Source organism: Lagopus leucura, unplaced genomic scaffold (assembly GCF_019238085.1).
Source record: "Lagopus leucura isolate 7727_CA_CO unplaced genomic scaffold, USGS_WTPT01 Super-Scaffold_100047, whole genome shotgun sequence".
NCBI lineage: Eukaryota > Metazoa > Chordata > Aves > Galliformes > Phasianidae > Lagopus > Lagopus leucura.
This window is the reverse complement of record NW_024962293.1, coordinates 1-21265: the sequence shown is the minus strand read 5'-3', so window position 1 is coordinate 21265 and position 21265 is coordinate 1. Positions and strand designations below refer to the sequence as shown.

At 62.6% G+C, this 21265-nt stretch overlaps 1 protein-coding gene across 1 annotated transcript; it reads right to left on the bottom strand.

Moving 5' to 3' along the window:
- Window positions 1-1059: 1059 nt before the first annotated feature.
- SLC12A5 (solute carrier family 12 member 5) lies at window positions 1060-15535 on the bottom strand. Its single transcript, XM_042884968.1, is given in 27 exon segments — window positions 1060-4197; window positions 4332-4440; window positions 4686-4819; window positions 5035-5049; window positions 5270-5457; window positions 5552-5674; window positions 5752-5859; window positions 6000-6131; window positions 6218-6387; window positions 6466-6661; window positions 7385-7553; window positions 7625-7729; window positions 7877-7996; window positions 8065-8163; window positions 8293-8411; window positions 8961-9135; window positions 9656-9713; window positions 9877-9975; window positions 10800-10967; window positions 12336-12547; window positions 12619-12860; window positions 13002-13132; window positions 13976-14030; window positions 14580-14726; window positions 15021-15152; window positions 15402-15512; window positions 15515-15535. Coding segments are annotated over 26 exon segments (3321 nt in total). The 3' UTR covers window positions 1060-4197; window positions 4332-4348.
- Window positions 15536-21265: the final 5730 nt, after the last annotated feature.

Sequence of the window (21265 nt, the reverse complement as noted above, 5' to 3'; positions counted from 1 at the left end):
GCTTATTCTGCTGCGTTTGCTGCTGCTCTCTTCCAGGTAAGTGCTTCAGACATTGCCCAGTGCTGGATGCAAACCATACTGTGCCCTTCTCTTCAGAATCCCTCTTTGGTTTGCTTTGCTTTGGTTTGCTCCCAGTGTTTCTTTCCCTCCTGCAGAACACTGTAACATGCCCCAGGCTGATGCCATGCTGTGTCAGTTCATCGTGCTTTGGTTTTAAAGTACTTCTCAGGTGCTTACTGTCATTCAGTGGGCTCAGAACTCTGAGTTAGAACAGTTTGTTGGCATGCTCACAAGTTTCAACGAGCTTCAGTTGGGACAAAATCCCTGTAGGTGATAGGTATATTTTAGCAGAGCTGTTGATACTGCTTTGGATGAAAAGCACTCGTCTGCTTTTATGCAGGACATCACAAGGGTGAGCAGTCGGCTGCCACCTTGAGCTCTCAGGGTCACATCAGGCTGGCAGCCCTTGCTGGGGCGCCACCGAGCTCTGTGTTAGGGCCAGCGCTCCAGCATCTTCGTGGATGCACCGGCACCGTGCATACGAAGTGATGCTGAATCCGCTGATCGGGAGGAGCTGCTGTTGACCTCAAGGATGGAGGGTTTGCAGCGAGATCTGCCTGGTGAACGCCTGGGAGCCGCCAGCCGGGTGGGCAGCAGCAGGAGCGCCGTGCTGCGCTGTGCTGCGCCCGCGTGGGGCAGCGCTGAGTCGGCAGGCAGCAGCGAGAGCTGCGTTAGTGAACCGGGAGGCCGAGGGCACGGTGACGCCCTGCGAGCTAATGAGAGCTTCCCAGGCAAGTAGTGAAGGGTGTAATAAAATCATTTATTGCATTTTGTGCAGACAGGAGTCTAGAAAAATGAATACAGGTAAAGCAGTAAAGCATTAACAGGGAGCATTCAACAGCTGAGGAGCCTCTCCTCCATTAATATCTGCACGGGGAACACAGGGTCTGTACTGAGGCGGCCTAATGCACAATAATACTGAAACAGTCACAGAAATTAAATGCAAACCTAATATTCTTTTTTTTTTTTTTTTTCTTTTTGTTTGATTTTTTGTTTGTTTGTTTGCAACCTGTTTTATTTACAAGGTTTTAAACTGAATTGCATTGCTCTGCACACAGATATTTCTAAAACAAAGCATACTCGGTCACTACATGTCTATTGAAGTATTGCACTTGAATAAAAGTCACTTGGATGGACGCAGAACATCTAGCTACGGTGATTAAAGGGTTATCGGATGAATGACCCGGTGATAACATTCATAACAAATATATTGCACATGTAGCACGGAAAGTGGTGTAACCAGCAACTTTCAGACCTGCCGCTCCTTGTGCCTTTCCCATCCTGCAGCCCTGGCAGGGGCCTGACCCCTCCTCGCCTCACTGCACCCCCCGGCCCTGGCAGCAGGTTGGGGATGTGGGACCCCAAGAGCTGAAGCTGCTGCACGTGGGGCAGCTGGGAGCTCGCGTTCCTGCTGCAGGAGGACGCTGCCTTCACCACAGCGACCAGTGGAAGGATGCTCCTTGGGGAAACTCAACACTCACAGGGGCCAAACGTGCAGGGCTGGGTTTGTAAACTAACATGCAGTGCTGTCTGCTACAACTGGCCCTCTCCAGACCGAAGGTGAGCGCGATCTCGCTGGGAAGCCAGCGCCTGTCCTGCTGCAGCCGGGTGCTGCCTGGCAGGGGTATGGAGGCGGCTGTGCCTGCAGCTGTGCCCTGCTCCTGCTGCAGGGCGAGGATGGCGGGATGCTTTTTTGCCTTTCTGCTCCCTGAAGGAGTCGGGGCTGTGAATGCGGTGCTGGTTGGTGCTGCTGGGAAGCGATGGAGCTGACCTGCCCGCAGAGCAGCGTGCCCCGGCCTGGCTTCATGCCTGTGCAGCAGAGATCTATCCCTGCTGCCCAAGGAAGGCATCTGCCATGCCCTGGTGCTGCTGCTGAGGTCAGGCCCTCTGCTCCATGTAGGAGCAGGCTGAGGCTGCAAGGCAAAGCTGGGCTGAGGGCAGAGGGAGACTGCATGGAGCGAAGCACCTTGCGCAGAGGGAGGGAGCAGCTGGAAGCATTGCAGGCCGAGCAAGCACGGTGCAGTGAGATGAGCGGGCAGGTGGGTGTGCACAGCCCCTCCTTGCCCGAGTGCTTCACATCATCCTGGGAGGCTGCAAACAGCACAGAAGCTGTGTGTGGCGGTGTGTAGGGGCAGAGCTGAACCCTAAGCTAAACCCGGCCTCCCCATCCCCTAACGCTGGGCACACGGGGCTGCTCTTCTGGCTCAAGCTGCTATCTGTCATCTATCCATTCATCGCAGCGGTCTGTGACAGCCCCGATGCACCTGTGCAGATTGCTGAGCTGCCATGGCTGAGTGCTGCCTGCGGCCGGGGCTGCTGCTGGAGAGATGGAGGCACTTTGGGAGTGGTGCAGATGTAGGAGCAGGGTACTGACAGGCACAGAGGTGCAGCTGGGGCTTGGGTTTGGTCCGGGAGTGTGTCCAAGGAGTCTTAAAGCCAAAAAAAAAAGAACCAACAAAAAGAAAGCAAGCCAAGAAAAGCCAAAAAAAGCCCACAAACCACTTGTTTGCTATCTAAGCAGCCTCATATAGCTTTGGCCTGGAACTGGAGGAGTAGAGGAGCTCTGCAGAGGAAGAGGGCAAGGAGCTGTTCTGTGCGAGGGCAGGGGAGCAGCACTGTGCACGGGGCACAGAGCAGCCATAGCACTGCCGGGAGAGGGCAACTCTTAGCGGGCTGCACTTGGAGTGGAAGCTCAAATCTGCTGTGAAACGAGTTCAGAAAAGTCCAGTAATTTCTTTTCCCTGAAAACTTTTAAGAAGCTGAATTGAGAAGAGCACGAGCCCCTGACCTGGCCCTTCCCTGGACCCTGTGCAGGGGCGGCCATCACACCTCCGTCCCCACAGCCCGGTGCTAGCAGAGCCCTGCATCTCTCAGTATAGATATAGATCTCTATATATAGACTTCATCTGGTTCTATTAACATAAATATGATCACTTTAAAAATACACGTACTGTATTATGTACACTATGTACATGGGCCCTCGGCGCCGCTTCCTGCACGGTTCCTGGAACCGTTCACATTTGTTGAGAGCTCCTCAGTTTCTCTGAATGAGAATTGCTGCTGGGGAGAGGGGGGCGGCCCTGCGACCGCTGCCGGGCTCAGGGCTGTTTGGGGGGCAGCTCTGGGGCCATGGTGGGATGGGGGGACTGGAACGGGGCCGGGTGCTGCCCAGAAATAGGACAGAGGGGTCCCCGCTGCCATCCCACACCCCAGGGCCTGACACAGGCGCTGCAGTGGGGCCGGGGCCGATCGGACACATTGCATATACTGAGAACCACCCAGAGCTGAGTGTTCCGGACCCCGTGGCAGCACCTGTGCCTGGGGCCAGGGATAAAAGCCCCAGTGCACAGCGGGGTATGGGGCTGCCGGGACCGACGGTCGGCCAAAGTGGGGTCCACACAGCCCCCAATGCTCCCAGCATGGCCGTGGAGCTTCTGTGCCAGGCCCAGAGCCGGCGGTGCCTGGGGTTAGCAGCATCCACAGTCCCACAGCCCCGGGGCAGCTCAGGCTGACACTGCACACCGGTGGGACCTCTGCTCTGCTCCGGGCACCGCAGCTCCGGGCAGCAGCTGCGGCACGAGCACAGAGCAATGCCTGGACAGAGGGGGTTGGGGCCAGCGGGAAGGGGACACACAGCTCCACCCAACCCGGCCGGGGCTGCAGTGGCACCGCTGCTCTCCAGCATCCCGCCCCACTCGGCTGCCCCCCACCCTCACCCCCTCCAAACCATCACAACTGCCTCTCGGTGAGCGTGGCCCACAGCCTCCAGATGGGCGGTTGGGTCTGTCCGGGCCCAGCACGGTCCTTTCCAGGGTCGTCGGGTGCTGACGGAGGTGGGGAGAGGAGCATCTGGCGAGGAAAGCATGCTGGTGGCCTCTCTCTTCTCCCAGCACCTCTGTGCGGTGCGAGCATCAGGCAGCGGTGCCCAGCCAAGCTCTGTGGGGCGGCAGTGGGGCCTGGGGCCCATTGGGACGCAGTGGGCTCCTGCCCGGCCGGGGGCTGCGGGGGCAGCGCTGGGCTCTGATGCTCAGTCCGCAGAACACTGTATATATTTATATATAAACAAAGACAGCAGTGCTGTGACGTTGCAATGAGGAACAGCTGCTCAGGTGCTGGATGCTCCCGGAAGATCTGGTGCTGCAGTTCGAATGGAGAGGTCAGGGGCACGGCTGAAGGCAGGTGAAGGTTCTGTGCACCGGCTGCCATCGGGCTTCTCTCCTCCCTCCAGGAGCTCGGTGCGGGGTGGTGGGGCTCTCGGGGTGCGGACAAACCTTTCTCACGCCGTGTTTCAGGAGTAGATGGTGATGACCTCCCGGCCCCCGCCACGCACCAGCAGCACTCGGTCCAGGCGCTCTGTCAGCACCTCCAGGAACTCCATGTCTGTGCGGCCGTCAAGGAGGAACGAGGGGTGGAAACAAGGAGCCCGCAGAACCCACAGCCCCGCATCACGGCTGGAGTGACCATAACGCCATCAGTCTCAGCCAGGCAGACTGTGGGGCAGGAGCTGCAGGGGGTATCCAGGCTGAACACTGGGCAGTGCCCTGCCATGCCTGCAAGGAAGCCCCCAGCCCCGCAGACCCTGAGGAGGGACTCTCAGCCCACCCCCAGAGCAGTAGGAAGGATACAGTTTTCATCCCCTTTCCGGTTGCGGGGTGGCCCTGGCATGTTGAGCAGGACCAGCTTGGCCTTCTGGGACTTCTTCACAATCACCTCGTTAAGCTTCACAGCCGTGTGCATCCTCCGCACGTTTGACTGGTTCCTGGGGAGACAGCACACGTGGGTGGGGGCTGGGCGCAGGGATGCACATGGGACCACAGGGAGCAAAGGGCAGGGCTGGAGCCGGGCTGTGGCACAGCAAACCTCACTGGCATCAATGCCACAAGCAACCACCAATGGGTGCAAGGAACTGCCTTTGCCCATGGGGCCCACGAGTGCCACCCTCCCACCCCCCCGCTCCCAAAGCAATATACTTACAGGTTCTCCCACTCCCTGCCAGGATCACAGCGGGGTGGGGGAAAAAAGAGAGAGAGAAGAGGTGAGTGCCAGGCGTGCACCCAGTGTGCCCCAGCACCCAACCGCCACTCTGCACAGGGACCCCCCCACCTCCCACCCTCCCCGCTGTCAGGTGGGTGTGCAGGGACCCGGCTGCAGGCCCCTGCTCAGAGCAAGGAGGGACACGGTGACACAGCAGCAGCATGTGGGGCCGTACGGCTTCATGTTGAAGAAGTCCTTGATGCCCTCGGGGCTGACAGGGCTCTTGCTCTTGTTCTTCTCGGCCACGGACTTCTCCTTGGTCCAGGTGAGATGCACCTTCTCAGGGCCCGACTCTGCCTCTTCAGCTGGGGACTGGGAGCTGCTGGAGAAGGTGGTGGCGTTTTTGTCGTGGATGAGCTGGACCTGTGGCAGAGCAGAGGCATGGTGGGCAGGGGCCGTAGCAGCCGGTGACCCCAACCCCGCCGTCCCCAGCAGGACACAACACGCGGTACCTCACCTCTTCCTCGGGCTTCTCCTCGCCGTCGCCCACCTGCTCCTCGGGGACGTTCAGGCGCAGGCGCGTGTTGGCTGGGTTCTTGCGCCGGATGGAGCCGCGGGACTCATCCGTGATGCTCTGGATCTGTGTGGGGTGGGGTCAGTGCACAGCGGGGCAGCATGGGGGCACACAGCAAGGCCGGCTGTGGGGCTGTTCCTCACCTCCCTCTCCCGCTCGTTCTTGGTGAGGTGCATTTGCTTGAGGATCTGCGAGCGCTGCTCCATCACCAGCGTCTTCTCGTAGGTGTAGGCTGAGATGTCGCTCTCTTGCTGTGGGACAGAGGAGCGGGATGAGCTGCGGGGCCCAGCCTGCAGCACACCCCATCCTGGCCCTGCACATCCCACTGTGCCTCCATGTCTGGATCCCCTGTATGCAGAACTCCCGGGAACGGCCCCAGCCCAGTGCTCACCATCTCCACCACCTCCACCTCCGCCGTGATGCGCAGGTGGTACAGGAATGTCGTCAGGTCCTTCTTCATCTGGATGCTGTTGTCATCCATCTGAGCCACCGTGAAGATACGCATCTTGCACTTGCGCCAGACCTGTGAGGGGGAAAGGAGGGAGCTGTGGGCACCGTGTGGTGAAGGCTGCCCCAGCCCCAGCTCCTGCCCACCTGGGGGCACAGTACCTTGTGGTGCCGCAGGAGGAAGGGCAGCAGCATGAGCATCCCTCCGTCGTGCACGATCCACCAGACATCGATGTGGCCCTCCGAGAAGCGCTCCTGGTTGCCCGGGAACATGGCCACGTTCTTGGCCACCAGCAAGGCCAGGTGCCCAGCCGTGGTCTCCCGCACCAGCTCTGGAGGGAAAGGGCCGCATCAGCCAGCACTGCTCACGTCAGCACCCTGTGGCAGCCATCCAGCTTGCAAAGCCCTACCGATGAAGTTCCTCCAGGTCTGGTGGTCCTCCTTCTGGCGCCAGCTGCGGGGCCAGCCCACCAGCACCGTGTTGTGCTGCAGCCCGCCCAGCCCACTGGACTGGATGAGGTGTGACATGCCGTCCCGCAGGTTGGAGGAGATCACCACCTGGCAGAAGCCCTTCACCTTCTCCGCTTCCATCAGGCGGCGGATGGACTGGCAGCGGGAGAGAAGGCATCAGGGATCGTGCATGGGATGTGGCCCTGCACAGCACCTGCTGCAGACAGCACCCAACGGGCCGGGGCAGCCAGCAGATGGGTGGGGTGCAGGGAGCAGAGCCTGTGGGGTGTGGATCATGGGGTGCAGAGCCCTGCAGCAGGACGGCAGCGTGGGATGGGGATGGGGGAGGCCCGGCTGTGAGCAGCACCGGCGCGTGGCTCTGTGCCGTGCCGAGCAGAGGGAGTCCCCGTGCCAGGGCTCTGACGGGCGGCAGAGCAGCAATTAGAGTTATTTACTCAGAGAAATTATAACATGTCTGCATGGGAGAGAAACTGTTTGCTTCTGAGGGCTTAATCTCATTAACGTGCTGCCTGGCTGGCGCGAGGTGCGAGGGGAATCTCGCTCCAGTTGGGAAGGTTCCTGCTCCACCTTCCCCTGCCTGCACTGTGGGGGCTGTGAGGAGTGTGGGGTGCTCAGCAGAGGGGCTGCACAGCCTGGCAGCACTGCGGCCCCTTGCTGGCACCGTGCTGTGCTGTGCAGCACCAGCCAGGAGCCAGACCCGTGCCCTGCTGGTACCTGGCATCCCTGGTGCTCTGGGGAGGGGAGTGGGGGTCCCGCAGGTCCCACTGCCCGCACTGTGCAGCGCGCTCCCAGCAACCCTGCAGCAGGGCTGGATGCACCCTGGGGCACAGCAGCTGGGAGGGCATGGGAAGCTCTCACCTCCTCGGCTCTCTGCGCCTGTGGGTGGTTGTCCAGGAAGGTCCCTTCCAGCACAGAGGCCACAATGGTGAGGCCCTTGCCTGCTTTGAGCTGTGAAGTGAAGGACAGGAGCTGTGGGTGCACCACGTTCTGCTCCTGATCCACACGGACCAGAACCAGCAGCTGGGGCCTGAAAGGAAGGTCCTGCAGTCAGCGCCCGCCGCCCTGATGGCTCCCGCTCCCCCCAACCCGCGGCCTCACCTCCAGTTCTTGGTGTGGGGGGGGGCCTCCTCCAGCCGCAGCAGTGCGTAGCGGGCGGCACTCAGCGACAGCCCCCGGATCCCATCACCCCATTCCTTCTCCGCCCTGCGGCACACAGCAGAACATCACAGGATGTCCACAGCTCCGGCCGCTGGGAGCCCCGGTGACAGAGAGCAGCCGTGGGCCCCTGGCACCTACAGCACCAAGGGGATGTGGGGACGCCCAGCCCTGCAGCCCCTGCCAGGCCCTTACCCGCGGTATTCGATGTACTTGTAGATGAGGCCAGCAATCAGCATGGCGACCAGCGCGTAGTACCAGGAGCAGATGAACATCAGTGCCAGGCACAGGCTCATACCCAGGAAGGAGAGGGTCCTGCACAAGGCACCACATCAGCACCCCGCAGCCCTGCAGCCCCAGGCCCTGCACCACCCACTGCTCACCAGTGGTAGTAGCGGAATCGGGGCCGCCAGTTGGGCGTCCGCAGCAGCGTCTGCACGGCACAGGCCAGGTTGACAAACATGTAGCACATGAGGAAGAACCTGCAGAGGGGAGCAGCTGAGCATGGCGCCGTGAGTGTGACACAGCACGGCCCCGTGCGGAGCAATGTGAGGCTCCAACCCCCCCAGAGGCACCCGCCCAGCCACCGCCACACAAAAGGTGCTGCCTACATGGACAGGATGGGAGCCACCTCGTCCAGGGATGCGATCAGGATCCCAATCTCGCAGATGCAGGCGGTGAGCAGCAGAGCCCAGGTGGGCTCCCCGTTGGCTTTGCCATGGCCAAAGACCTGGAGTGGGGGAGGAGAGGGGCGTTAAGGACGCGGCAGCAGCTCCATGCGCTTCACACTGCCGATTGGCCCCGTGCCTGGAGTTGGGGGCAAACACAGCCCAGCTGCTGCATTCACAGCCACGGTGCTGGGGAGCAGCCATCAGAGCCCCCCAGCCTGGCCGCTTTGGCACACAGACCCCCGTCTCCCAGGGGTACCCAGGGGCAGGGTCCGGGCGTGGGGTGGGGGCCGCGCGTCCGGGAGCATGGCAGGGCGCAGGCTGCGGTCCTCGTGCGAGCGCTCGGAATGTGGCTGGCAGGGCGGAGGCGCGCGGTTAAAATTAGCCTGCTCTTCCCCGGGGGGAGCTGTCGGTTCGGATTTGGAGAGACGCAGTTGTGAGAACGCGTCTTCGGAGAGCAGATAAAACATTAAGCGGCAGAAGCTGGGGGAGGGGGATCCTGACCTTTCCCGACACTCTCCTCCCACCGACAGGTCGCGGACGAACCCACCGCAGCCCCGGTGCCCGCCCCGTGGCTGCCGGGGGCACTGCGAGGGCTGGGGGCCGCTCACCCTGAGGAAAGGCACGATCCCGTCCCTGGAGATGGCTTGCAGGAGGCGCGGGGCGCCGGTGAGGCTCTGCAACCCGGCCCCGCATGTGGAGAAGAAGGAGCCGATAACGATGACCCACGGGGACGGCCACGCCAGGGTGCCCACCACCAGGTTCCCATTGACGGCTTCACCAAACCTGCAGGGCACGGGTATCACCCACGGCCACGGGCAGCATGCGGCCAGCCCGGCCCTAATCTGTATGGCCTGGGGAGCAGGGGGACGTGGGGCAGGGGCTTCCCACCCCCTCTGACAGGACTGGGCCAATGAAGGCCGCGTGTGGCTCGGATCCAGTTTCTGTTGGTGCTGGCGACCCAGAAGTGTCACTGCCACGCAGCAAGCTGGGCTGCCCTACATACGTGGCGCTGCCTGTTGACAAACAAGAGCTGCGCACAGCCCGAGCCGCAGGGACCAGCAGTGGGGGGAAGGGGCACCCATGAGCCCCCAGAGTCTGTTGTGAGCTCTGCATCTGCCCTGGTGCACAGCCAGGCATCCTCCCTGTGGGCACGCCGTCCCCACCAGACCCAGAACACCACCATGTTACTCCAGTGGTTCCAGCTGCAGCATCCTGCTGCGTTCCCCACAGCTGTCTCTGTCCCCAGCCCTTCCCACAGCCCAGCTTGCCCCACACCTGCCCCACACAGCCCAGTGGCACTCACTTGTCACGCAGAACAACGCCTTCGATGCATGCCCCAAAGAGCACGACGGAGCTGATGTCTGTGGGGCGGTCAAGGACAGCCTGCAAGGTGCAGAGCCCCACACCGCCCTGCCCAGCTCTGGAACCCATCTGTCCCACCAGACCCCAGCAGACCTCTCTTCCTGCCCTGCCGGCCCACCTGCCCATCCTCACCCAATCACCCGACCGAGCCCTGAAGGATACAGACTGCAGAGGTGGTGGCAATGGCCAGGATGGTGCCTGTGGGGATGGACTTCTGTGCATCCCGCAGGTCCCCAGAGCGATTGGAGCCAGCCATGATGCCTGGGGACAGAGGGCCATAATGTGGTAGCAGAGCCACAACCCTGCTGGTAGAACTGACCAAGCTCGGCTGTGCCAGGACCCAGACAGGCACAGGGACCCCCGCCCACCTCACATCCCATCAGCACTTTCCTACTTGACCTGCAGGCTGAGGCTACTATAGGATTAGGTGCAAAACCCACTGTCTGACTTGTTTAATCAGCCCTTAATGAACTCTAGCAAGGTGGCAGTGGCTGCAGGGTCTGGTCATGGCTGGGACAAGACATGGTCTTTTCTGACCTTCATGCTCTGATCCTCTGGTGCCATGGATCCGGCACAGCCCTGCCGTGCATCCCCGTGAGCTCAGCTGCTGTGTGCACAGCAGGTCCCACAGCGGGGACGCAGCTACCTGTGGCTCAGCCTACATTACTGACACGACACAAATCCATGCACCATCACACCATGCCGTCAGCAAGTGCCAGGCAGGAGGGTACAAGGGGCAGCACACGGAGGGCACAGGGGCGCACCCTCAGGGCCATCAGCCCCAAATCCAGCACCACCAGACCCAGCAGCGAGTGCTGAGATGGGACCAGCCTGCAGGGCTCCGGCTGAGCTCCCGCATCCCACGGGGGTCCCACAGGGCTCCGCAGCGGGACTGGGGCAGGGGAGGGCTCCTCCTCCCCGGGGAGCTATAAATACCGGCGCCACGGCACGTCAGCACACAGCGAGGCACCGGAGCTGTGTGGGAGGACGGGCTGTGATCCACCTCCGCACAGCGCCGGGCCGGCGGCAGCGCACGTGGGCTCCGTGGGAGAGGCACAGCAGCACGTGTGAGCGGCAGCACCCACCTGTGACAGAGGGGAAGTAGATGCCCACGAGCAGAGTGAAGTAGGAGGTCATGTCACTGAAGACGTAAGGCTGGTCCATGTCCACAGGGGTGTCCGGGGGGCTGACAGAGGGCAGCCCCCTCTTCTCCACGATCACACCCTTGGTCAGGTAGGAGCTCCAGAGGTTCTCTGTGAAGAGGCACGGCTGCTGTGAGGACATGTCCGGAGCACAGCCTGCACCCACAGCCACCTCCTTGAGCCCTGCACCACAGAAGTGCCTGGCATCATCCCATCCCCACTGTGCCACGCAGACACAGCGCTGCTGGCATCCAGAAGGCGAGCAGCCCCAGCCCCTGATGGACCTCAGAAACATGCAGGCCTCAGGGGTGGGTGGGTGACCAGAGCAGGTGTGTCCCACTGCTGGCACTGTCCCTGTAAGATACTGGAGCAGCTGATGTGGGATTCCCGGAGCAAATAATTAAGAGGGTAATATAATTAATACTGATCAACACAGGTTTAAGGAAAGTGGATCGTGTCAAAGTAACTTGATAATGTTTTTGATGGGATTATAAGCATGGGGCTGATGTAACAGGCTTAACGTCCCTGTGCGTGCTGCCTTGGTCACAGATTGCAGCGAGAAACTGGAGCAGCAGAAAGCAGCCAGCACTGTTGGGCAGGGGCAGGCAGCATCACCACAGCATCACACTGGGGCTGCCACCCTATGCTGTGCTCCTTGCCCACGTCCCCCAGACATCCCCAGGTAACAGCTGGGGCTGGCAGCCCCCGCTGCCACTGCAGCCCATCCTGCTGGGAAAGGCATTGCCCGCAGACAGAGCTGGAGACAGGGCTGCAGCCTGCCCCTGCCCTGCCCCTGCAGCACAGAAAGCCTCCAGCAGCCCCCAAGCATCCAGGACAACCACTGTGTTCCCTTGGTCCCTAGGCCTGGCAGCTGCAGCCCCAAGAGCTGTAGCTTTGAGCACCAACACCCCAAGTGTGGCACAGAGCATCGACCTCCAGCAGTACTCAGCCGAGGAATGTGAGCACCTGGGAAATGCACCAGCAGCTCCAGAAAGCAGGTCAGCAGCAGCTTCTCCCCATGCTGCCGAGGTGCTCTGTGCCCTGGCTGCCCTCCCAGCCTGGCTGCAGAGCAGCTCCTGCTCCAATGCCTGTGCTCCAGCAGTAGCAGCAGCACAGTACCCCCAAGGGGCGATTACTCCTCGCTAAACCTCAGATCGATATCCTGCCTTCCAATGGCTGAGAGGAAACAAAGGGAGGATTTATTCCTCCCCAGCCTTTGAGCATCACTCAGAGCTGTCGGGTTTGCACCAGCTGTGGCTCACATGGCCACAGCACCGACCGAGTCCCGCAGTGCAGCCATTCCTGCCGCCTGGTGCACCCGAGGGCAGAGCAGCCCCAGGCAGGGCTCACCACACTCCTCATCAGTGCTATATCAGGACCGGCTTTCTGCTCCATGCCGCTCTCTGCACACCAACCCTCTGCCAGCCCAGCAGAGCCGCCATGGCTCTGCTCATGCCTCCATCCCCATCACGCACCCACCTTGGATGAGGCCGCTGGCAGCTCCAGGGATGCCCTCAATCTCAGTCACATTGTTCATGGTGAAATACTCATCACAGGTGGCGTTGAGGAAGCGGGAGGTGCAGAAGAGCTCCCAGAGCTTGGAGCCCACTGTTTCATTGCCCTCCACCACCACCTTGGTGCAGAGGTCAAAGCCGTGCCGTGAGAGGGTCCTGTTGCCCAGCAGGCAGATCCTGGCAGGGGGGTACAGACATCAGCAGCACATCCTCAGCCCAGCCCCCATCCCATGGCACGCCGTACTCACGGGAAGCTCGGTGGGTCGAAGGCCGACTTGATGACACCGGCGTAGATGGCGAGGATGGAGAGGATGACGCAGCCCAGGAAGACCAGCGCAAACTTATTGACGTATTTGACCCCCACGAACACCACGGTAGCCATGCAGGTCAGCACGCAGGTGCCATAGACGCGCATGTTGTTGAGCATCGCAGCCGCCTCCCCGCTGGCATCCTCTGCCTTGAAGATGGCCATGGCGGGGAAGATGTAGGCCTGGAGGAAAGATGTGCAATCACTGCTCGCTGAAGGCAGCACTCCTGGTCCCTGCCACACATCCGTGCCCCCCCAGCAGGCGAGGGCAGAGCAGTCAGGCCACGACACAAGCCCTCAGCACCACGTGGGCAAAGCACTCACCAGCAGGATCTCGATGGTGCCCAGGATGTACATGGCACCGGCAAAGGTGGTGCCCAGGTAGAAGCACAGCCCCACAGCCCCACCAAACTCAGGGCCCAGGGAGCGTGAGATCATGTAGTAGGAGCCGCCCGCTGTTGGAGAGAGCAAAGGTTGGTCCCAGACAGCCCCCAGTAGGCACCCCTGCTCCTCCCAGTGCCCCGAATGGGGTCAGGACCCCCAGCACCCTGCTCCAGCCGGCAGCAGCTCAGCCATCCCAAGCCTCACACAGCTGAGCTGGCAGAGCTGTTCCCAAGAGCCGGGCAGCTGGGCATGACGGCCACAGGGACACCTGTCCCCTGCGAAGCCACACAGGCACTGCAGCCCCAGGGACACGGGCCATGCCCTGCTCCTTCCTCCCAGGGGAGCCCTTAGAGACAGGCGGCAGCGATCGATGGCCCCGCGGCCGGCGGCAGGATGATAAATAGCATTAATTACACCGTGCACCGGGTTGCCAGCACTGTGCTGAGCCCCGGGAGCGGCGGGGAAGGCACTGCTCCGGCTCTGTGGAGCTGAACAGATGCTCAGGGGGCAGCCCCGGGCACCGCAGTGCTCAGCCCCCAGCAGCAGGCTCCCGCACCCCGGCACCCATCCTCCCCCTGCTCCTCGCCCGGCTCTGTTCGGGGAAGCGGATCCCCCGCGGCCGCCCCAGTCTGGCAGGAGGAGCTGTGTCTGACGGCTCCCGCTGCCATCTGCACCTCACAGCTCTGGGGATGGGGTGGAGGCTCCAGCTCCGTGCTCACCCCCGGAGAACCCTCTCAGGGCTGGTGGCAGAGGGCCGGGACACGGCTGGCAGTGACAGCTGCCATCCCCTGCACGGCACGGGGCAGCCCAGGGTCTGGCACAGCACATTTGGGGCACAAAACCTGGCAGGAGCCCACTCCCAAGGAGCCAGCTCCCCACGCCCCAAGTACACACAGGCACAGCTTCAGGTCTACCTGGCACCACGCCGTTGGTGGCAATTGCACTCATGGAAATAGCTGTCAGCATCGTCTGCAGGAGGAAACACAGTGTCAGCATCGGGCAGAGTCTCATCCCAGCTCAGGCATAGGACAGGAGAGGGACCAGAGAGCAGAGGCCATGGGGCAGCACCAGGACTTGTCACAGGGTTGGGACAGGAAGACTGGGACATGGCACTGGGCTGGGACACTGCGATGCTGTCTGTGGGGGCTGAGCAGCTCAGAGGGTACACGGGCAATGGGGTCTCTGCCCACCCACATCCCTCCTACCCATGCTGCAGGGCAATGACCCAGCAGGGCAGCCGGCTCCCAGGCACAGGGGTCTCAGGCAGTGGGCACCAACACCACATCCCACCCACACCCAGGTGCAATCTGGGTCACGGTTTGAACACTGCTCCACTCCCAGTTCCTCCGGGAAGCTGGGTGGTTTCTCCTTGCTAAGTGGAGCAGGAGCACCTGAGCTTGCTGAGCAGCAGTGAGTGTTGGCAGAGGGCACAAAGCACAGCATGCAGGGGGGCAGACACTCCTGGCCCAGGAGGAGCCCCCAGGATGAGGCTGAGGGGTGGGGGTTGGAGACACTCACACAGGAGCAGCAAAGGAAGACCATGCAGAAAGATTCCATGATGCCAGCGATCCCCACCACCCAGGTGAGGCGCAGGAACAGGATGACCCCAAAGATGTTCTGCAGGCAGGGCAGGTAGACGCCCATGAAGGTGCCCATCCGTGGAGCCTGTGGAGGAAGCAAAGAGCCATCAGAGCTCAGTGTGCATCTCTCATTCGTACACACTGCTGCTGGCCAGAGGGACAGGGGGCGGCTCAGCCATGAGCACCCTGCACACTTTGCAGTCGGGTGAGAGCGGGCAGGGGGACAGTGGTCCCGCTGCTGTACAGCTCTCATGGGGACTGGAGCAGAGAGGGACATCAGAGCAGCAGTGCCTGCAGGTACCTGGTGCCCTGAGACAGGGCACAGCTTGGGCTGAAGGGGATGGGAGGAAGGAGCAGTGACTGCCCCGCAACCTCTCACCTGCACTGGCTTCTTCTTGCCCCCATCATTGTTCTCAGCTTCCTCATGCTCCCGGCTGCCCTGCGGCAGGTTGGTGTAGTTGGCCAACCCGCTCAGCAGCGATGAGACCATCGGGCTGGTGTCCATCTCCTCCTGCAAAGAGCAGCACCCGAGAGCTGAGGTCCCACACCAGCCCTGCCCGGCACCTGGAGGACGGCACTGCACTGCTCACAGCAGAACAACCGCTGTGCAGTGCTGTATTCTGCAGGCTGCACGCCCCTGGCCCGTGACCACTGCTGGCCCTGCAGTGGGAGATCCTGCATGGGCTCTGCAGTGTCCTTGTCCCCACGGCCCCCTCCCCAGGTCCCATATGGCCCTGGCCCAGCCGCCTGCATGCCCTACCTCGAAGAGGGCCATGTTCTTGCCATCGTACTCTTTTCCCTTCTCCAGGTCTGTGCTGTTGATGAAGGGACTGCTCTCCTTGGGATTGCCATCGCCTGCAGGATAGGACGGGGGGGTGAACTGGTGTCACCCATCCCTTCACAGTCCCCAGAGGAGCCACCCCCCTCTCAGAGCAGCACAGCACTGACCATCTGGGCTCACCAGAGTGCATCCGCAGTGCCAGCACCAGGCAGAGTGACTGATGTGGATCCAGGGGGAACCGGGCAACCCGGCATCCCACAGCACCTCACGGCGCTGATCCCCAGTGCAGCCCCCAGGGGGGTTAAAAGCCGGCACTGAGAGCTGTCCCACAGCACGACCCAAAGCCTGCAGAGCCTGCTGCTCCACCAGGATGGGGCTGCCGTGCTGCATAATGACCTCGCGCAGAAGACGCCCAGAGTCGAGCTTAATAGCAAAGAAAGCAGCAGAGAGCTGCAGAGCAGCAGAAATAAATCAGGCTGGAAATAAAGCGGCAGCTAGCATGGATGCCATTTGAGTGGCGCATTTCTCAGCACCGAGGCAGAGCCACCCAACAGTGAAGGGAGAGGCCGGGCTGGGTGGGCAGCGTGTGGGGCCAGAAATGCCCACAAACCAAACGGAGCAGCGCATGGTGTGAGTGCACCCATGCTGCACAGGAACCAGGGCAGGACAGCAGCAGGGCCGGGCAAGCTCTGTGTATGGAGCATCCCAGAGCCGCTCTGTGCCTACAGGAGTTGTGCTCTCTGCTGGCACTGAACACAGAGCCCAGGAAGGCCTGGAGCTGTGGGGTGGTGCATGGGCTGCCACGAGCCGGTGCGATGCAGCCACCCCCATGGCAGCAGCAGCCCGGGACAAACCCAGCATACTGGGAGCACAGTGTTGCTTTGAAGGCTGTCTGCCTCCCAACAGTTGACTCATTTTTGGGTTCAGTGGTGCAAGTTCTCCTGCATGCGGCCGTGATTCACCACTTGCAGCCCCTCCTGGCTGGCTGGGGGGCAAAACCCCCAACACCACAGTGATGCTGGCCCACATGCTCCCACTGCCCCCCCACACACAGCCAACAGAAGGGCAGGAGATGCGGTCTGCCTGGTGTCACACCACAGAGTGCAGCCCCCACCCACTGCCCAGGCACTGCTATGGGGCTGTCAGTGCGGGGCAGTGCTCCTGCCCAGCTAGTTCTGCCAAAAGCATTGTGCAAAGTGAACGTTACATAAGAACCTTGTGCACAGGCGGACACCTTCCCGGCTCCCACCACCTCAAACCACAGCCTGGGCCCCGGGGAGCATGGAAATGCTATAAACAAAATGCAAACAGGGACACCTCTGCCGGCCATGGGACCCCAACCTCAGAATGGGCCCGTGGTGGTTGGGGGCTGGGGTTTTCCATGCTCTCCTCTCCAGGGTGCACACAGCCCCACTGCACGGGGACACATGGGGGACATGCGGAGGGACACAAGGGGACACACGGAGGGCACCAGGGTGAGAGTGGGCAGCCCAGAGGGCCCTCGGGACCCCCACAGTGTGAGCAGAGCCGCGGGGCCTCGCCTCACCGCCTGGTACCCGGTCGACGACATCACCACGCTGGTTTCTATGGCAACAGCGAGCCACGGCTGCCTCTGCTCCCGCTCTTATGTAACAGCACAGCCGGACAGGCGCCGGACCCCACGGCACCGCACGGCACCACATGGCACCCCGGCACCACACCCCAGCCCGCCAGCATCCTGCAGGCACACAGCCAGGCCTTGTGACCCCACATCGCCACAGCCCCATGGGGCCAACACTGCCCGGCTCGTGGTGGTGGAGCACAGCTGCACCACGGGGCACCTGCACTGCCCCGCTGCCCCGACCTGCCAGCACCATCTCTGCACCCCAAGCCCTCGCTGGTTGCCCCTCCCACCCTTCAGCCCCATCCCAGTGCAATGACAGCACCGGAGCCGAGCCCTGAGCCCAGGCTCTGAGGTTCAAGCTCCTGCTGCCCCACACAGCCCAGTGCCCCCATTGTGGGCAGTCCACAGCTGTCCCCCACAGCATCACGGGGGCCCCACGCTGGCTGCATTCTGGCTGCCAGGAGCCCCTCAACCAGCACTACAAACACAGAGAGAGGCCCAGAGTGGCTAAGGGAAGTGGGGAGCACAGGGATGCTCAGCTTTGCTGTCCCCAGGGCACAGCCCAGGCCCCCCTCCCTTTCTCTGCAGTCTGGAAGGAGTTAAGTGCCACAGCTGCGGGGTCCCAGGTGACAGCTATGCTCCCCGCTCCTGCCGGAGACCATTTTGCCGCAGAGGGGCTGGTGCAGCCTCTTCCAGGCAGCTGTCAGAGGATTTGTGGTCTGTGCAGAGCCAGGCAGGGGCACAGCAGCCCGTCCTGGGCAGAGCCGCCCCGTACCCAGCACCAACCACCGCAGCCTGACCCTGCCCGAGGCACGGAGCGTGGCACCTCCTGGACACTGCAGGCTGCCAGGTGACCCTGAAGCCCATGGGCCCGACACGGCCCCCATCACCCCAGCACTGCCCAGGGCCACGCAGCAGCGGAGCAGAGCCGAGCCGTGCCAGGCTTCGATCCCGGCGCCGAGCCGCCCCCCTCCCCAGGGATCACTCAACATGAATCGGCCTTTTAATTTGCTGCGGCGGCTGGAAGGGCTCGCGGCTGGGTTGCTGGCAGGGAACCACGGCCCCGGCGTGGCGACCACGTAATGCTGCTCGCGGCAGGGCTTACCGCCTGCCCTGCGTGTTGGGGACGCCCCAGCACCCAGCCCACGCCCTGCTGGGGACCCGGAGCTGTGGGACCGTCCCTGCACGCCCGCAGCCATCCCACGGGGCAGCACCAGGCAGGGCTGCGGCACCCACCATGATGTGATCTTCTCACGGCTTCTTATTCAGCCCTCAGTTGTGTCGGGAAGCATCATGTCCCTTATCCCAAATCCTCCCTAATCGTTTTACACAGCGCAGGGACTGAGCACTAACGAGGGGTGGGAGCAGGGGGGGGGGGGGGGGGGGGGCAGGCAGCCAAACCTTGAGGGCTAATTTAGCAGAGCTGCTGTCAGGGCTGCAGCCAGCCTGTCCCCTTGTGGCACCCTGCCAGCACATCCAGCTCTGGGGTGGGGGCTGCAGCCCCTGGATAGGAGGAAGCAGCAGGCAAGAGGGGGACGCCGAAGGGGCAGTCCCAGCCCCATGCCACCACTTGCCCCTGGGTTTGTGCTACTGCAGTAAGCGGCACCACAGGGCCCAGATGGATGCTGCCCCCAGCCCAGCTCCAGCTGGCTTCTCCTCCTGCACTGCCCCTCTGCAGGGTTGGCACTGCACTTCCCCTACCCCTGCTTTGGCACCAGACAGTGTCACTGGGACCTATGCCTGCAGGAGACACTTCCAGCCCTGCACTGTCACAGCCCCCAGCCCCGGGAGCAGGGGGTGATGCCTGCCCGCTTTGTGCATGCTGCCCGGGCCATGGGGCTGTGCTGGAGCTCCTCCTCAGGAGCACAGGGCACCTTGACTTTTGCCAGAGAGTTCGCTGGCACTGGCTGGCAGCCTGCTCCAGCTCCCTGGGACTCTGCCCAGGGCTGTCTGCAAGGAGCAGCCCCCAGGTCACGCCAGCACTTCTGTTCATCCCTGTGGGCCGGCAAGCACATGGGCAAGCACGTGTCCTGCAGCTGATGGCCACAGCTGCTGCCATGTCGCAGGAGCTCCTGCCCGGGGGTGGCCACAGCGCTGTTCTGTCCCCCTCTGGCCATCCAGGGCATTTGGCCATGCATGCACTGGTCCTGGCACTGACCCGCAGCCCTGGGGTGCTGCAAGGTCCCGCAGTGCCAGGATCGCTGCAGCACAGGAGGGATGCAGTGCCCACCCCCCCCTGCCCTGGTGACATTGCCCCTGCAGCCAGCCAGCGTGCCGAGCGGCCGTTTGGGGTGGATTCTTTCACTGCCTGACCCAAATTAGACCAACTGCTACTTCAGACCTATCCTCTTCCTTCCTAAACCCAGGATTATCCTCTCTTTGATCAGCCGGCCCTGCAGGCTCAGGATTTCCAGCACAGGCGTTTTGGCTGGCTGCATTTAAACAGCTTCCCAGATTCTCCCATAGCCTGAGCCCTGCCATGGGAATGGCCACACAATGATGCTATAGCCAAGCTCCCCATCCCGATTCTCCTCTCCTCGGACATCCAGGTGCCTCCAGCCCAGAGCACAGGCACCTGCAGCAGGGCTGCATCTGACATCCCCATGCCTAAAGCAGAGTGATGCACACAGTCAGCCCTATGTCACGCTGCAGCTCTGTTTGCTGCCCTGCTCCCGTCCCCTCCCCAGGGCTGCTCCTGGCCCTGCTCTCACTGGGCTGTCAGCGCTGGATGCCATCCAGCCCTTGTCACCAATGTGCTCTCTCAGGCTGCCCAGAACAGGCACCTGCAGAGGGGCTGCTGTCTAGCCTTGGGACACAAATGGCAAAAGTGGAGGACCAGGGCTTCTGCAGCACCTTGTCTGCTTGTCTCAGCAGTCACCACGGCATCTGAAAGAACCAGAGGTGTCCCTGCTGGCAAGCATTAGCTCTGCCACCCTGAGATGGGACATCACCATCCCTAGACAGACCTGGGCAGGGAATGCTGCGGGGCCCCTGGCAAAGCGCAGGAGAAGCACAGCCCCCGCAGCAACCGCCAGAGTCCTCCACCCCCACCATCCCTATTACAGGTGCGGGGGGTGAGGGCCCTGCAGTGCCTCTCCCCTGCACCCTCCTCTGCTCTCCAGCCCCACGGAGCCACACACCTCCTCCAGCCCCGCATCCGCAGCCCCACAAGAACCACCTAGCTTGGCTCAGCTCCAGGGACAGTTTGCGTGGCCCATCTGTAGCAGCACCACGTCCAACCTCACAGCCAGACCCCAGAAATGCACCCTGTGAGCAGCAAGGCAGACACACCTGCCTCCATGCAGCCCAGCATTGCTACAATGGAGACGCAGTGAACAACACAGCCCCTGCTGCATAGGGCAAAGGGTCAGAGGCAGGGAAGGGTTTGGCCAATGGGGCAGCGCAGCTCCACCTGGCTAGGCAAGGTGACCCCGAAAACTCCTGCCAGCCCTGATCTTGAGTGCAGCCGTGGATAAACAAGCAGATAAACAAGGGTCAGGCTGTGGAGCACATACCAAAAGCACTGTGTGTGGCAATGCCCGGAGCCCCGCTGCAGGCAGCCGGGAGCTCACACTGCAAGTGTCAGCTCAGCTGCCCCCCTCGAGGCCCTCTTGTCCAGGGCTTTCGACAGACCCCTTGAGAGGACCCGGAGGTACTGGGGGCGGTCAGAGCGATACTGCAGGGCCCCGCGCGCACACGCCCGCATTCTCCTGGCCCGTTCCCGTGCTACCAGCAACACCCGTGAAGGAGGATGCTGCATTCGCCCTGCTGCCGGGAAGCCGGGGACTGCACCCGTGCAGCTCGGCTTTGCCGGGTATCGGGGAACACGGGCGGCCAGGGTTCCGCTTAGATAGCGAACGCTGCGGCCCGGGGGCCCTAGCGCCTCCCGGGGGCTGCAGCCCCGGCCCCTCTCCGAGGCGGCCCCGGAGGCTGCAGTGCGCACGGCTTCAGCACCGCGGACAGCGGCAGCGCCGGGCCAGGGCTGCGGGGAGCGCGGGGGGCGGGGGGTGAAAATGAGGAGCGGGACCGAAAGCGGCAGCCGGGGGTGCGGGAAGCGAGGAGGGCCGGGGGCGGCTGGGGAGGGTCGGGGGGAGGCAGGTGAGGGGGGGGGGCGGCAGGGGGGGGGCACCGCGGGGGGCGGCAGCCGGGTTTGGGCCGTCGCCGTGGTCTCGGGGGGGCCACGGCCCGAGCGGGTTGGGGCAGCGCCGCCGAGGGCCGTCCGGGAAGGGACCGAGACCGG